General features: G+C 52.2%; 6 protein-coding genes across 6 annotated transcripts; 3 read left to right on the top strand and 3 right to left on the bottom strand.

Annotated features, from left to right (window-relative positions):
- Window positions 1-382: 382 nt before the first annotated feature.
- On the top strand, window positions 383-843 carry VTN77DRAFT_3332 (uncharacterized protein; the record flags this gene model as incomplete). The annotated part of the gene is made up of 2 exons (XM_069419269.1): window positions 383-391; window positions 442-843. 2 exons carry the CDS (start codon window positions 383-385, stop codon window positions 841-843), a joined length of 411 nt encoding a protein of 136 aa, XP_069278601.1.
- A 1,408-nt stretch (window positions 844-2,251) lies between these two features.
- Window positions 2,252-4,509, top strand: VTN77DRAFT_3331 (uncharacterized protein; the record flags this gene model as incomplete). The annotated part of the gene is made up of 2 exons (XM_069419268.1): window positions 2,252-2,493; window positions 2,655-4,509. 2 exons carry the CDS (start codon window positions 2,252-2,254, stop codon window positions 4,507-4,509), a joined length of 2,097 nt encoding a protein of 698 aa, XP_069278600.1.
- Window positions 4,510-6,022: 1,513 nt separating this feature from the next.
- On the bottom strand, window positions 6,023-6,777 carry VTN77DRAFT_3330 (uncharacterized protein; the record flags this gene model as incomplete). The annotated part of the gene is made up of 2 exons (XM_069419267.1): window positions 6,023-6,646; window positions 6,733-6,777. The coding sequence occupies 2 exons, from the start codon at window positions 6,775-6,777 to the stop codon at window positions 6,023-6,025; spliced, it is 669 nt and encodes a 222-aa protein (XP_069278599.1).
- Window positions 6,778-8,169: 1,392 nt separating this feature from the next.
- Window positions 8,170-9,560, bottom strand: VTN77DRAFT_3329 (uncharacterized protein; the record flags this gene model as incomplete). The annotated part of the gene is made up of 6 exons (XM_069419265.1): window positions 8,170-8,554; window positions 8,608-8,638; window positions 8,693-8,760; window positions 8,816-8,933; window positions 8,983-9,358; window positions 9,411-9,560. The coding sequence occupies 6 exons, from the start codon at window positions 9,558-9,560 to the stop codon at window positions 8,170-8,172; spliced, it is 1,128 nt and encodes a 375-aa protein (XP_069278598.1).
- A 2,513-nt stretch (window positions 9,561-12,073) lies between these two features.
- VTN77DRAFT_3328 (uncharacterized protein) lies at window positions 12,074-14,510 on the bottom strand (the record flags this gene model as incomplete). The annotated part of the gene is made up of 2 exons (XM_069419264.1): window positions 12,074-12,199; window positions 12,252-14,510. 2 exons carry the CDS (start codon window positions 14,508-14,510, stop codon window positions 12,074-12,076), a joined length of 2,385 nt encoding a protein of 794 aa, XP_069278597.1.
- A 738-nt stretch (window positions 14,511-15,248) lies between these two features.
- Window positions 15,249-16,640, top strand: VTN77DRAFT_3327 (uncharacterized protein; the record flags this gene model as incomplete). Its single annotated transcript, XM_069419263.1, has 2 exons — window positions 15,249-15,736; window positions 15,791-16,640. The coding sequence occupies 2 exons, from the start codon at window positions 15,249-15,251 to the stop codon at window positions 16,638-16,640; spliced, it is 1,338 nt and encodes a 445-aa protein (XP_069278596.1).
- Between the last annotated feature and the right edge of the window lie 223 nt (window positions 16,641-16,863).

Genomic DNA, 16,863 nt, shown 5'->3' with positions numbered 1-16,863 from the left:
CAATAACCAAAAGTACAGAACAGAAGAATGGTCTCAGAGTCGGCCCATTTCAATCACGTGGAGACTAATCGATTCCGTAAACTGACGTATACCTGATTTTGAGGATTGTCAATTGTGATTCTTATTTCTGGTCCAGCCGTTCTTTCCTTCCTGTCTGGACTCGGAACTCTCGCAGGGAAGCAATTGAATTGAAAGAAATTGATTTTGTATTGAATGGACTATTATTGAATGCAATTACGGAGTAGTTCTTAGGTAGTACTGGGTACACCGGCAACTGAATATATGGCCTCGGAAACCAACCGCCGACTCCGCAACCACATCCACCATCTGCTGATTACACCCATACTCCGTACTATCGCCGTCGAGTCGACATCGACACATCATGTTCGAGGTATGTCCTGCTATTCATTCCTGCCAACTCGCCAAGACTAACGTCTGCAGTGGCATGCAGCCGACCGCTACCGCCTGCGCCTGCACCGCGCCCGCTCGGCCGTCCTGACCTCAGACGAGATTGTCGAGGTCCGCGCCGCCCAGCGGACCTTCGAAGGCGCCTATGTGCGCACTGCCCTGTCGCAGTTTTCGTTTGCTCTGATTGTGCTGAAGGTTTTTACCGCCGAGTTCTACAGCATTGGCGCCCTGTTCGCCGTCTACGGCACTGGAGTGCTCCTGATCAGTCTGTTCCGCCGTCAGCAGGGCAACCGCCAGTTCTTCTCCGAGATGGGCGACGATGGCCTCCATCGCCGCAAGTTCCGCACCAGCGGTAACGCTGTCGTCGTGCTGACGGCGTTGAGCGTGGCTGCGTATGCGTGTCTTATTGGGCTGACTCTGAACTTGAGCGGGTGAGCTGTCAGAGGACAGACTGGTTGGGTATTCCCAATCGACTCGGTTCGTGACTTCGTGCACGACAGCGCCAAGTGATATCAGGTCTCACAGCCTGCCAAGGCCGCCGCCAATACGCCAGGAGGAGCGGAAGGGTGGAATCGGAGGAAATCAGTCGAGTGCGTCCTCTCCTGTAGCCAAGCCAGCGTTGCCTCCTTCACTCTTCACAGCGGAATGTTGCACAGGCTTGGCGCAGGCCAGATGAAGTGCTGATGATGCTTTTCGGCGTCCGAGGAAGACCGTCTAGTTAGGCTTTTAGCCTCACCAAGTGGCTTTTTACGCCCAGGTCTGGGCAGCATACAGCACCCATCGGGGGATTAGTTGGGGTGATTGGGTCAGATTCGGCCGCGAGAAGGATCTTGGGTTGAGAAGCGGCTAGCTGCAAGGGGGCTGATGCCCAGAATTGATTGGGAACCCAGGTGTAGACAAGGGTGGTGAGGGTCGCTGGTATAGCTGTTGTATATCAAGGCGTTGCTCCGTAGTGGAGAGTAGTTTTGGCAGTCTCTAGACTAGCATCTGGAACGAACCAGTCTGCTAAACAAATTTGATTATCCTTCTCTATCTAGGCGATCTACCCTTGATTCTACCAGTCAATCGACTGCCTCTTCCTTCGTAGTTGCAAACCTGTCGGAATCACCCGCGGAACCCCGAACTTCAGCCACACAGAACCGCAGGTCAGTCTAGGTCCTCCTGAAGCTTCGTCTGCGGCATCAGTTCCTTCTCGCCTATCCAATACCAGATTGACGGAGAAGCTCGTGAACGTCTTGACCTTCGTTACCGTCTGGATCTGCTCCACGTCCTTACGACATCCACCACGCGTAGTGGGGTGAAGAGTGACTTGGTTGACTTTGTCGAGACTAGAACAGAGGAGATATTATTATCGACAGACAGACAGTGGAGTGGCATTATCAGTCATCATCCTGACTGTCCTGCTTATCCGCAACGTTGCCACGTCCCAAAGGAATTTCTCTTCCAGCAATAGTCAAATTGTCTTTTTTTTTATTTTTTTTTATTTTTTTTATTTCTTTCTCTTTTTCCCTTCCAAAGTAACGGCAGTCGCCATCGTCGATTTCCGGAAGGGGCCATTCTATTAGGTCAGCGGCAACCGAGTGACGTCGAATGGGGTTGCGCCGCCCGCCGCGTGCTTGACTCATCCACGAACACTCCACGCAGAGGCCGATTTAAAGATCATCTGGCATCAAGTCAAGCTTCTTATCTGTCATCAATCATCTTCTGACGATCCTTTAGCATCTGTCATCCTGCCCAACTTCAGCTTCTTCGGGCACACACACATCGTCCCCACTGACTGCTACAGCGTCACGCAGCTAGCGAGCAGCCTCGCTGCGGCGGGCATCACAGCACATCATTTAAGATGAGTCTTGCCTCGTCATCACAGCCTCCTCACGACCCCCGTCTGCCTTCCAGCCCCGATACCGGCAACAGGAACGGCTCCGGCACGCCGACATATAAGGATGCTCCCCCCAAGACGGTGGTCGGGCGAGCGCTAGGGAACGAGCTGCATCCCGACGCCCACAAGGCGGGCCCTTCCAAGGACGGAGTCGGAATGGCCCTGACGGACACTCCGACTTCTACCGCCCCCAGCTCTCCACAGATGTAAGTAAATTACTATTATCGCTGTCCCCGCTTTTATCTATAGTCTGGGGTACGTCGCAGATCTAATTGCAGGATTCCCTGCTGATCTGCAACCCAAGTCTCATATATATTTTCCACTTTATTCTGCCTATTTGGACTGCTCTAACTGACTGACCACCTAGACATGCACAACCCCCTACGTCCGCCGCACCCAGCCCCCCCAAGGTGCGCGCCACCACCCTCGACATCCCCGGCCTCACCCGCTCCAAAGTCTCGCCCGATGGCCGCATCCCCGAGCGTGATCTCGGCTCCAAGCTCGTCATCGTCATGGTCGGCTTGCCCGCCCGTGGCAAGAGCTACATCACCAAGAAGATGGCCCGCTACCTGAACTGGCTGCAGCACGACACAAAAATCTTCAACGTCGGCGAGCGTCGCCGGATGGCCGCGAGCGGATCGCCGTCGCCGTCCATGGCTCGCATGAAAGAGCGCACCCAGAGCTCAATTGACCAGGCGCTGGCCGAATCCGTCCGCAGTATGAGCGTCAGCGCCAGCGACAGTCTCAGCCCGGAGGCTCGGTCGCCCCCCGAGCAACAAGAATCGCTGCCGCCGCCCGTTGTGCCGCCCGCCCAGATTCTCGTCAACGGCAAAGAGGCGGATGTTTCCGCGGAATTATCGTACAATCCATCGCCGATGAGGGACGGCCTTGGCGGCACCCCGGAGACGGCGTCTCCCGAACAGCGGGCGAAGGCCAATGGTCAGGATCTCCACCGGGAAGTCATGGACCAGTCTGCCGACTTCTTCGACCCCAAGAATGAACGCGCGGTGCAGTTTCGCGACCAGGTCGCGCTAGCAACGCTTGACGAGCTGCTGGACTACATCCTCGAACAGGGCGGCAGCGTGGGCATCCTGGATGCGACCAACAGCACGCTGGAGCGGCGCAAGGCGATCATGGACCACATCCGGAAGCGGGCGGGGCCCGAACTGGGCGTGTTGTTCCTCGAGAGTCGCTGCGTCGACCCGGTCCTGCTCGAGGCCAACATGCGCCTCAAGCTGTCAGGGCCGGACTACCGGGATCAGGACCCGGTCAAGGCGCTCGCCGACTTCAAGAGACGGGTGGCGCTGTACGAGAAGTCGTACGTGCCTCTGGGCGAGTACGAGGAAAAGAACAACATGGCCTACGTGCAGATGATCGACGTTGGACGCAAGGTGGTGGCACATCAAACCAACGGGTTTCTGTCATCGCAGGTGGTCTACTACCTCCTCAACTTCAACCTGTCACCGCGACAGATCTGGATCACGCGGCATGGCGAGAGCATCGACAACCAGCTGGGTCGCATCGGCGGCGACTCGGAGCTGAGCGAGAACGGCCACCGGTACGCGAAGGCGCTGGCGCGGTTCGTCGATGACCAGCGGCACAAATGGGAGGCGCGGCAGGCGCAGAAGGCGATGACGAGCCATTTCCCGCCGCATCCGGGCGACAGCACGCCGCCCAACCCGGCGTACGGGCCGCGGGACCGGCCGCGCAACTTTTGCGTGTGGTCGTCAATGATGGTGCGGGCCATCCAGACGACGCAGTACTTCAACGAAGACGAGTACGACATCAAGCAGATGCGGATGCTGGACGAGCTGTACGCGGGGAAGATGGAGGGCATGACGTACGAGGAGATCAAGGAGAAGTTCCCGGAGGAGTACGAGCATCGCAAGAGACAAAAGCTGCAGTACCGGTATCCGGGTCCGGGCGGCGAGGGCTACCTGGACGTGATCAACCGACTGCGGGCGGTGATCATCGAGGTGGAGCGGATGACAGACCATGTGCTGCTGGTCGGACATCGGTCGGTGGCGCGCGTGCTGCTGGCGTATTTCCTGGGGCTGGACCGGGATGAAGTCGCCGGGCTGGACGTGCCGCTGGGGGTGCTCTACATGTTGGAGCCGAAGCCGTACGGCGTCGACTTTAAGGCGTACCGCTACAATCCGGAGACGGATTGGTTTGACTATCTGCCGGACTTTAAGCTGAACCAAGCGAGTCCGCTGCAGTAGCAGCCCCCATAACGAGGGTTCCATCTGATTCGACTCTACCAGTCTACTTTCTTTTTGGGCCTCGGCTCCGCTCGAATTACGCCGGCTGGCCATGCATGCTGTTCACCAGTCGGTCGTCTGACGCTCTGGCTGAGTCATATGATCGCTTCTTTCGCCATCACTCCTCATTTCATTTTTCTGTACAGTACATACATACCACTCCTCCGACCTGCGATTGATCCTTTTTTCATAATTCAATTCCGCCATTGCATTTACACGGAGTGGATGGGAGGCAGACTGCATTCAGCGTATTCAATTCAGCGGATTCAGCGCGTTCAGCACTCTTCTGCCATTCAATGCATCGGCGGTGTCCGTTAGCGATTATGCACTTGTGGCGTTGGGTTGTTTCAAACCGGTGGCTTGTTTTGTTCTTTTCTCTTATCTGACATGATACTTGTACTTATACTTGAAGGCACCACTCCCAGACATGGCTACGATTGAGACGGGCGTTTCTGGATGTTTTCTCTGCTTTTCGGTTTTTTTTTTTTTCGCTTAGTGACCTACCCAGGTACCTATCTTATTTGGCTTGTCGTAACCTGGCTGATTTGTCTTAATTGACTTGACTTGACTTGTCTTGTCTTGTCTTGACTTGACTTGTCTTGACTTGACCTGATTGAATTGGCTTAACATTACCTGGGGCTTGCTTAATAGTGATATCAATTATTCCAGTCAGAGACAGCAGTGAGGGACTGATTGATTGATTGACTGTACTTGAGCGATTGTATGTATTTGTGTGTTATTGTACTGTACTTGTATGGCATATGTGTCCGTGTCTGTCCGTGCCCGTGTACATACAATCGATTGGTTTGTCTAGACGATGAGCATGGGAATGAGGAAGAAAGTATAATATTTTGCTAGCAGAAACGAAACCAACAAACCTGGCCTGGTCTGACCTGACAATCCTGACCTGACAAATCAAGTTGAGGCGAATTTACGTCCCTTGATAACTTACAAGATGAGATGAAGATCCTGGTGTGTGTGTTTGTGTGTGTGTGGACTACAATCAGAACACTTCCTACCATCTATTATTAACAGTAAAGAGCGAATGAATGTACATACAGTACAGTGGAGTAGCATACAGCTGGCGGTGTATGTATATTGTAGAAAAAGAAAAGAAACATGCTGTTAATTAATAACCAGCATGATACCAGCACTGTAATCCATCATTGTAATTACTACCTAGGTAGCCTGCTACCTGAGATCAATGCTATTGCAACCAATTATGGAATTACAGTACCTAGGTATATACTATCAGAACACTCTTCTTCCATCAAGAGTGAAGAGTGTATGTATGTACAGTACATACATACAGCTGGTGTTGTAAACTTACCATTCATCCACCCATCCATCAACCACAAACATGACAATAACAATAACAATATCAAATTCCAACTCCATCAGCAGCTCCATATGTACACATGTACACACATAAATGCAATATGTACAGCTCTTATCCCATCTCCCTGCCTACCACCTACTGACCACCCTCCGCTTTAACTCGCTCAAACACATCCACAAACGCATCCGGCTCCTCCGCCCCTTCGACAACATACTTCCCATTGACCGTAAAATGCGGCACGCCCGTGACGAATTTGACGTTGGTCGCCTCGGCCGCCTCGCGATCGACCTCTGCGCCGCCGTCATCGCTATCCAGCCATTGCTGAGCCTCGGCCTGCGGGATCCCGCCGCCGGAAACAGCAGCCTTGAGCAAGACCGCCTTGTCGGTGATATTCCTCTCCTCTTCGAAGTATGCTCTAAACAGGTCCACGACGACTTTCGTCTGCGTCTCAGCGCCGTACTTCTTGCCTGCGAGGTAGATGAGCCGGTGCGAGTCGCGCGTCCGCCCCGTCTGCCCGCCGAACTTGAACTGGATCCCCTCTTGCGCGCCCGCGGCTGAGAGCCGCGCGAAGATGGCGTCTGTTTGCGCCGCGCCGCCGAATTTGCTCTCGTACATGGCGCGCTTGTTTACACCCGGGTATGCCGGCGCGTGCGGGTTGAGGTAGAAGGCGTGCCAGGTGATGGCGAAGGTGTCCCCCGGGTGGGTTTGGCGGTGCTGCGAGATGGCTTTGGAGAGGCGGCGGTAGCCGATGTAGCACCACTGGAAGTCATACCAGTCGTCAGCATGGATGTTATCGGGTATGGTATGCCAGTGTACAATGTGGTTGTTGATGATGAGCTGCTTACCGGACAAACCGTGTCCGAAACGATGTCGATGTTGTACTGCGTCATGACGCGCGCTGCTCTGGACGCCAGTGTGGATAATAAATCGGAGTTTATTTGTTTAATTATTAGTTGAATTAGGTGGTTGACTTATGGTTAACTTGAATCAATTCGAACGGAATTGAATTCTTGGCTGCCAATTGATTAATGAAATCAGAAATTCTGGTCGACAGAGATCTCGAGAGAGAGAAAAGATAAAGTAGATAGGAGATAGACAAGTAGATAGACGGGTGGGTAACTTATCCGTCCCTCCCCTCATCTTAAAATTATTAATACAAGATCAGTTTAATAGTAATTAATAATATCCCTGTACAGACAGTACAGTACTTACTAATAAAATAACAACTGTTAATGTCGCTATTAATCTAATCTACCCCTCATCTACGCTCCTCCTTGATTACTTAATTAGAGCACTACTACACTGAGCACCTTCAATATATAATATATTCTAGGTATATCAATGGATGTGAATGTAATAACCTCTGTATTTTTCTTTTTATTTTCTTTTTACGTACTTGAAATTCCTATTATTAATTGAATTAATTACCCTGGGAAGAGCACTCACTGATGGAAGTTATAATAATAGACAGTAACTTCTTTACTTTACATCTTACCAACATGAACAAGAACAGAATAATATATGTGTATAGGTAGATCAATAAAAATGTGAAAGTGAAAAATAATGACCTCTGTTTTTTTTTTTGTTTCTTTTTTTTTGCCTTTCTGAATGCCTTTCCAAACTAGTAGTCATCTTACCTACCTAAACAGTTCCTATTATTACCCTAGGAAGTTATATAAGCTTAGACGACCAGATCGGACCATGTCAGATCAGATCCGTAATTGTCATAATTACTACTTATCTCGATAATTTACCTAAGGTACTGCACTGTACTGTACATACTGAGCTACTTAATTACCTTAGCTAGGTATCTACATATATAGGTAGGAGGTAGGTAGGTATAAAGTAAGCCCAGACCTGAGTTAGTAAGATATAGGTAGGCAGGCAGGCAGGTAGGCAGGTAGGTAATACTAACAAAATCATAACTGCTCTGTACAAACTGGACTACTCTGTATCTACTGTTACTTACTTACTCGATGTCAATTGTTATCTACCAATTAGATACAGTACATACTTAGCAGCTCCCCCAATGCCCAACCGTATGACCGCACGCTGCTGCTGTTGGTGCCCTGCCGAGTGGGCTGCGTATAAATTCGGAAATTCGATAAATATCCCTCTAGAGTATCGCATCGACATATAGATAGATCAATAGGTAGGTTGACAGGTAGATGATAGTAGACAGGAGGAATATATCCCTCAGAATACGATAATTGGAAGGGTTTATCGGATACGGCGTGAAAACGACAAGGGTATCATATTACGTGCATATGTACAGCTTCGAGCTATGACTTCCTCTGCGACAATCTCCATGATCGTCGGACTTTGCCACGGTCATCCTCCGCAGCCTCATACTCGATAATGACATTGTCCGTCCGCGTGATCCGATCCAGCGGGATGTCGTCCTCTCCCAGAATGCTCTTCTGGCTCTCGACGTCCCCCCCGCCGCCGTGTACGGTCGTCGCCGTCGACAACCACTGGTTGTTATGGCCCTGATGGATCCGGCTCGCCATGCTGGCCACCGTCTGAAGCTGGCTCGCGTTCTTGCTGTGCATATAACCCGACTGATGGCCCGACCGGCTGCTGAGGATCCTCTTCCCAAAGATCGATTCAATCAGCGGCGTGATGGTCGGGACGCAGGCGGCGATGATGATGGTGTTTGCTTCGATGCTGCGGAGGTCAGATTAGTGACCCTTCCGGAGAAATGTATATACGGCACTTACTTCGTCCATAGAAAGACGTCTACTGTGTCGTCTGTGCATTGTCAGTCGATTCTCAGTTGATTCTTAACCTCAGATTGCCGCTTACAGGTAAAATCCGTCTTGTCCGCCAGCTCAGTCAGCCGCGTCGATTTGTAGATAGACACCGCGCAGGCGCTGTGCTGGTCAGTCAATATCCCTGCAATAGACAGTATCCAGTTGAGGATCTTACAACACACCCAGCCCCAACGTAATCGTCAGGCCGATCTTCTTCCTCCGACTCATCTGCAACCTCCACAGCACCGTGGCCGGATACACGGCGAGAAAAAGATCGACAAAGGCCGACAGCGCTATCATCACGTCAATCCTGGATCCCGTGTTTTGTATCAACCGACTTACCACCACTAGCGAGGGAATAATTCTCCAACACAGACGCGTCCCAACACCTCGACCCGGTAATCGTCGGCGTCCATAACGCTCTCGTAGGTCGGCACTGCGCGTACAGGATGATCACACAGCCAAAGATGATGAGACCGCTGCCGCCGACCAACACCCACAGAAACACTTTGAATCGAGGGGTCGGATTCATCACTCGCGTCAAGAGAGCTACCACGCCCAGCTTCGGCACCGTAAACGACAGAATGCCTGGCGCAAAGGACGCCGTACTCAGCAACAGCGCTCTCTCCAGCTGGTCGGTCGTCAGGTCGTAGGAATGCCTGCCGGTTCCCGCGGCCACTGAGGCGGAGATGAGGCTGGCGAAGACATAGCCCAACACCTGCGACCAACTGTTACTTCTGACTCGCAATCATGAGCCTTGCGAATCCTACCAACGACAATGCAATGAGATAGTCATCCACCCCGATCGTGCTCAATATCCTAAACCTCGTGTACAGTCGCGCGGCCACAAAGAGAGTGCTGAGGGCCACAAAGGTCCACATGATGGCCAGGATGGCCGAACCTCGGTCATCGTCATTCATGCTTGTCTGGCTACAACCAGACGATCTCGTCGGTTGATTGAGGAGGCATGAGGGAGAAGAGAAGCAGCCTGGACCGTCAGGCCGGACCGTGGTCGTAATAAGAATAGTTTTTTTTGAACGGGGCAAACAATCTAATCTATTTCTACCCATGCTGGCGTCGCCGCGGAAGGATTTCCTCGTGGCTAGCAGCCCCCAGCTCCAACCCATTGGATTTGGACCCATTCAGTCTCACACGAAGCATGCAGGACGAACAAGGTTTACCCTGTTGACCATGTCACGAAGTACGGAGTAAGTCGGTGGAGAAAGGTTGCCTGCCGTTCTGAGCAGCATAGAACATACTCCGTACTCTAATTCTCGAGAGGACGTTCGACGGGCTGAGTAAGAAGCAGCAAGGATCGACAGCCACCCAGAATCTGTTGCAGGCTGGCCATCTTGGCAGGAACTCGACGAGTCAGACGCCATGAAATGGGCCTTCACCCGTCTGGCCCGGTGGAGAACCTCGGCAGAGGTTCGACAGGGGTTCGTATGCTGACTCTAAGATGAGATGCATCCGCTGATCAGCTAATGCAGTAGTTGTCACTTTCCTGAAAGAGTCAGTGCAGACAGTCAGACTGGAGGAAGCTGTTGCTGTCAGGAAATCGTGCTGATGATCTCAGACTGACACTTTATGACATGTGATGCTGAGAATAGCCACCTCTCTGACAGAAGCCAGCTGTTCCTGCAGACGTACAGTAATCCTCAGGCACGACACGGGAAGCAGCATGAAGAATGATAATTCGCATCACCGTGAGTGGTTGGTACTAGTGAGGGGCGATGGAGGAAGTCTTCGACGGTCGACGGTCTGAGTGTGCGTTAGTGAGCGCTGCTGACCCTGTCGATTGGACCCTCGAAGCAAGAGCAACCTGCAGTTCCCGCGTCGGCAGTTCGCCGCGCAGAATGGTGACCACGTGCCGGCCCGGTGTGAGGTACAACGTCTGTGCATGATGGAGAAGCGTTTCCCTCTGAACAATCTGATCTCAGGCCTGCAAAGCATGATGGTCTCGCCTGCCTACAAGTCCTGATGAGATAGTATTTCGAAGTGTGTTCTCTTAAAAATATTGTTCCAAGGAAGCAGCTTCAGACGATCCGTACAAGGTCACCCCACAGAGGATACTCGTAGACTGCTCAGGGAGTCAGGGGTTCCCTGCTGGTTCCCTTCGGCTTCCTAATCCAGCAGCATGCCGACCTGCTGGAAGTGACTGGGTGATAATAATACACAAATTATGCGTCTCGCCGCTGGCCCGTGGACGCGGGAGACAGGCAGATTCCAGAACGCGGGCGACGAGATCGGAGAGCACGGTCAACCTGATCGGTCTGAATCTGATCATCTGATGATCCATCTGATCAGCGCATTGCAGATGTCCGATTCAGATTCCAGCTTGTCCAGATGCGCAAGGATCAGCAGTGACGAAGATTTTCGCGCGTGAGAATCCTATCCCCAAAAAGCAGACGATCCAGAACGACCAGACGGGAGCTCGAGCTAGCGTGCGCTCCTTCCCCACTCGGCAGCTGCTTCCAAGTTCCAGCAGCCAATCATGCTGCATGCAATGTCAGACTGTCTCCTGCCGGTTTCAGGAGAAAGACAGAATTGTGGACGCCGTCTATCGCCGAAATCCTGAGGACCCTGACAGATCATACTAAGCTTAGCTGCTTACTACTGATCTAGTGTTGCTATGTCTTTGTTTGTTATCTGATAGCACCTGCCACCAATGTAGGAATCCCTGCCAGTCACTGCAAGGGCAGCTCACAGTCTGCGTTGAATGGACTGTACGGAATATAGGTACCCTTGCACCGTTTCTGATAGACTGATAATGCAGCCTGGGGGAATAATAATCCCTGCATGGTTACACTCGGCTTGCGGGGTAAGCTTACCACACCAAATCGATGGAATCTACCCATCACATATACATACAGGGAGCATGAGGCCTATAGTAAGGCTTATATAGAGAGTGCAAGGCCTATACAGAGTAGTAAGGCCTATGGTGAGCACCATGGAGAAACTGTATTATGATAAGGCCTATACTAAGCATAAGTTGTGTAGTGAGCATAGGGCGTGTAGTAAGCGTAAGACCCATAGTAAGAAAAGATATTAACAAGGAGTGGATAGTAATATATGCGAGTCATTATTTAAGGCTTGCATCCAGTAAGACAGAAGCGATAGGTTAAATCCGCGGATATTCATTCCGTGCAGGGGTCGACCAATCGGATATTCCATGAATAATATTGCAAAGGCGAAAGTCATGATTGGTAGGACATACACGGTGGAATAATCAATAACGGTTCAATAGAATATATCCGGCTGACAGCAGAGATAGGGGCTATCAAGCAATCCAACACAGCAAACCATCCTATCAATACATTCTGGACTGAGACTTCACCGTATAGTATATAGAAGCTAAAATATCAACGCTCCATCCAACGAACAGACTGCAAACCAAAGCCGATAGACGATCCAGGAAAAAAGAGAGATACTCCTATTGCACACCCTGCTTGATCAATCCCCACGCTGATCCTTCAGAGACGTTCGAATATGGAAGAGATGATGCAGATGACGTGGGAACATCATGATCTCCGCGCGCTTCACGAAGCGCCGCTTGGTACTGTTGACGCGATGTCAGCGGAAGATCCTCGTCTATCAGCAAGACAACTCACCTTGAAGCCAAAGTTCAGAACGAGCGCCGCCGCCAGTCCCACGCACACGACAACCGGTCCGAACAGATTGTCCAGGTCCTTCCCGCTCCGCTGCCTGATCAGTCGCGAGCGAGTCTCGTACATGTACCAACCCCATGCCGAGGCAAACACGGCGAAGCCCGTATAGACAATGGCGAGCGCCTGGGCGATCTCATTTTCGACCCCCGCCGCATTGTAAAGGGCCAGCGATAAAGACGCGAGCAAGATGCTGACATGCTGCCACTTGATAAACGTGCGCTGGTTGGCCAGCCACACCTTGGATTCCACCCGTACCGGGCCTGCATCTTTGATCCACACGCTGGGAGCCTTCACCCCCGGCGGCAGTTCAACGCGCTGTCGATGAGCGCGAGCGTAGCGGGACATCGAAAACGACGGAATCAACCCCCTGAAACGGGACCCTCCAGTCGGGCCGCCGGCTGGGCGAGCCTCAACCTCAGAGGGGCGTTCCTGAGACTCTCCATCAACGTGAGTCGGAGGCTCCCTCGCAGGCGGTATCACTGTCGAGGGACCGGCTGCCGCTGAACGGGCTGGGGAAACGCCGCTTCGCAGCCGCGAAATCGGTGATCCCACCATGGTTGGCAGAGGACTTGGCCGAGAACCGCCTAAGAAGCTTCCAACCACCATCTGCTCCTCCGCTTGCTTCGCCAACCGCTCCTGCTCTTCTTGGAAAGCGGTTTCGGGGTCGCGGCGGATGTCATTCTCCAGCTCGCCCAACCAGAACGGAAACGTATTGATGTGGTCCTCAAAGAGCTGGGCAACACCGTGGACAAATTTCGAAAATCTCGGTGCTTCTTTCACGAGATGGGACACCATGAGGTCTCGCAACCACTCCACATTGCGTGCTCCCTGTCTCAACTTGATCTCCAGCAACGCATGGGGGAAACGGACGATTTCGCCCTTTTTGATGGAACTGAAAGGATACTCCATGCCGACGTCGTCGATATCTCTGCGATGCCAGTCAGAGGGATCGCGGCACGGCCGTTCCACGTCTAGCGCGTCCTCCCGAATTAGTGCGAGATTGGTGTCGAGCGAGATTCGGATCCGGTCATCCCCAGGAATTTGAAACGCCGTTCTGCTGTAATTGGCCCGGAGCATCGGCTGCAGATCATATTCTTTGATGAAAGACTGCAGCTCCTCCACATCTTTCCTCAGAGACTTGGCCTGCTCTGACTCCCCTTGCGCCTGGTCCTCCAGTCGGTGCACCTTCTTCTCAAACTTGTAATCCCCTTTCAAAAACTCCTGGATATGCTTCTCCTTCAATTGCACCCGAACTTCACGACTGCTGTCATCGTCCGTGACGACTTTCTTCTCCAACCAGATGGCCGGCTTGTCCTTCAAGTGGCCAGTCCAGCGGAGTCTCAGAGATCCCGCTTCAGGGGTCCGGGCAACCTTCTGGTTATACAAGTCAAATTGAGGGCTGTCAAAATACAGTGACGTGATGGTAGGATCCGGCTGGGATACGTCCAGTTCTTTGGAGGTGGTCGGGTTGTAGAGTAAGACAGGCAGCCGTCGTAGAATGTAGGTCTTGACCTCCAAGACGTTGTCCGAATGCACCCAAAACTTGTATGATACATATTGGTCATGACCGACACGAGGTTCGCCATTGACCCCTTCCCTGGCGTCTACCAGACCCTGGCTGAGGATCTGGCGTGTAAACGTATACATAGCCGACAGTCTGTTCAGAAGAGGAGAGTAGTCCTCCGAGTTGAAGGGCAGCTGAGACAGCCGCACTTGAAGTAGGGCCCGGATCCGATACCGCGCACCACGTTTGCGATCGTGCTTCTTTGCAGCCTTGAGAAAACCAGTGAAGTTGATCCGGCTATACTTTTCGAGCTCGCTGACTTCTTTGGTGATGCTGTCTAGCTCCTGGAGTACTTCACTGGCAATCGCCCGTCGTCTTTCCTCGTCCACCACCTCCGGTTCCTCTCGGCCTTCTTTCGCGACCAATGGGCCCAATTTGGCCTCACAGGCAGAGGTGCGCTCCCGCAGTTGACGGGAAGTCTCGACCTGAAAGGCATTGACCTTGTCCAGCTGAACATTGATCAGCTCCTGCACGAACGCTTCCTCGTCCTGCTCTGTCCAGGGCTGGCTTTCGCTGTCGCTGAGATCTTCACCGGTGACATCTGGTTCCCGCAAGAGACGTTTGAGCTTCTGATAGTCAATGTATTTGCCCTCCCACGGAGGGTATATCGAGTTTTTCAGCGTCTTGCCGAAACGCATTGTGAATCGAACAGGATGGGCCGGTCACTCGTCTGGATGCTTGTTCAGTGTGGATGAGGGTGGCACCTGGAGGATATACGGATGCGATAAATCGCTCAGACCAGCGCAGCTCCCGAGACGGTCCTTCGCACCTTGCCCTTCCAGAAAAATAGATGAGGCAAGGACACAAGGGAGCTGGAGAGGGATCTGAGAGACTGAGCAGCAATGTAACATGCTCCGCATTCAGAAAGCGTCACCAGTGAGAAGCTGGGCCCACGTGCCCGCCGCCAGTGGAATCTCCAGCGCAACCTCCAGCTCGTCCTGGATGCCAATTGGGCAATGGCCCCAACGGATCTTAGATAATCTCCATCGATAAAGACACTAAGCCTGATCCGGGATCAAGCTCTCTGTCGGCCTGGAAAATCTATTTCCCGAAAACTTACCCCAGACCAACCACAACGAGTTAATGCCCGTTACCTAATCCGTGGATGCAGTATCGGAGTACGCCGTACCTAGGCATGCGGAGCTAACACGGATGTTTCTGCAGCTTACGATATTGAATGCCACTTCTTGACATTTTTCTTTGCTTGGATTAATGACTGTATAGACGGGTAGAGGCATGGTGGAGTTTGAATGATTCTTTTTGTTCGTTAATGTTCCTCTTCATTGCCATCAATTGACCTTCGTCCTCTTTGTTAATACATCCTCTTGTAAAGTCTGCTGCTTTCTTTTCTGCTTCTTCTTCTTCTTCTTTATAATATGGCATCGACCATCTCCCATGGGTCAGGGGAAGTCTCTTTAATCAAGGCGCTTCACAAGGTCCTGCTGACTTTGCACGAGAACCCATACCCCTATGTACCTAACCCGCCAGAATGCAAGAAGCGGGCTGCGGTAGCTCTCATACTCCGAGTTCGCCCTGGATGTGCTCATTGGCCAGAACCTCCTCTGCCTCAGTTAGACAAGTCTGCCTGTACCGTTCAACAGCTGGAGAACTTTTTCGCCCAGGAATGGGTACAGCATGGTGATCCAGAAGTGTTGTTCATCAAACGAGCGTCGAGGGCTGGGGATCGCTGGACCGGGCATGTGGCGCTTCCAGGAGGCAAGAGAGATCCAGAAGATGCAGATGACAAAGCTACTTCAATCAGGGAGACCAGGGAGGAAATCGGGCTCGACTTGACGGCTGAAGACTGCATACCCGTGGGCAATCTCCCCGAACGTGTGGTCACGACCTCTTGGGGCAGTGTACCGTATGTGGGCTACGGCCGCTTCTTTTCTATGATCATGCACTAATGTTGAAACAGGCTTATGGTTCTTTGCCCTTACATTTATCTGCTCACGTCGAGCAGTTCACCTACGTTAAAGCTGCAACCTACTGAGGTGGCGTCTACTCATTGGGTCTCACTCCGGGCCCTGCTGTCCCCGTCGCTACGTACCGTAGAGTATGTGGATCTTTCGGAGCGTTATGCTAGTCGGGGTGGCTTTGCTACTCGCCTCGCAACACGCTGGATGACTGGCATGATGGAGTTCTCTGCTGTCCGATTGGTACCCACCGAGAGCTTGTATTGCAGTTCAACCCCGGGTTTTATCCCAGAGACTCCTGACTCGAAGTCGTTGTCACTCTTCCAGATGTGGAAGGCATGGTCCCTAAGTAACCAAGCCGACTCGAGCGACAGAAGTCGCCCGCTGTTGCTATGGGGACTGACTCTGGGAATTATGGCTGACTTCCTCGATATGCTGCCTCCACACAACGCAGTCCAGCTCTGGAAATATCCTACTTTCACTTGTCCCGATCTCCGGTTGATCGTGACCATCTTGACATACCCATTGCGGAAACGCAATGCTCTCAAGGTCAGGTCTTCGAGACGTCCCAGTGAGACCGCAGCCGATGCTTCAACAGTAGCATTGGCCGTCACTGACGAGACCGACTCGAAGCATGATCCCAACGAGGTCGGCATTGGTGGATTAGGGGTTGGTCGGTACTATGGACCATCCCCGGCTGATCATCAGAAAATCACCAATCATGCAGTCGGGATTATGTTGCATGGATACTATGATCGTCTCCGGGTGGCGATGTATGTCTTCCTGGCCTGGAGATTGGCCGCAGGTTCGATTGCGTCGTTGTACGTGTGGAAGTGGCTTCGGCGGCGATGATGTACTCTCTAGCGCTTTTTGCCTAGGTTCTTTAGGATGTATATATACGGTCTGGGAATTCAAGAGCCAGTTGTATGTCGTGGCCGCAGTGGTGATGTCGCTTATTGTTTTGTTCTCGATTAACATCTTCATGTTGTACTGCACACCGGGTAGCCCAGGCAGACCGTATCTCCTGACGCTAATTGGCATCCGCCATTCATAGCTACCCCACCGACTACTTTCC

Source organism: Rasamsonia byssochlamydoides (assembly GCF_041956645.1).
Source record: "Rasamsonia byssochlamydoides strain NRRL 3658 unplaced genomic scaffold VTN77scaffold_23, whole genome shotgun sequence".
Lineage (NCBI taxonomy): Eukaryota > Fungi > Ascomycota > Eurotiomycetes > Eurotiales > Trichocomaceae > Rasamsonia > Rasamsonia byssochlamydoides.
The sequence above is the reverse complement of the archived record's forward strand: the minus strand, read 5'-3'. Positions and strand labels throughout refer to the sequence as shown.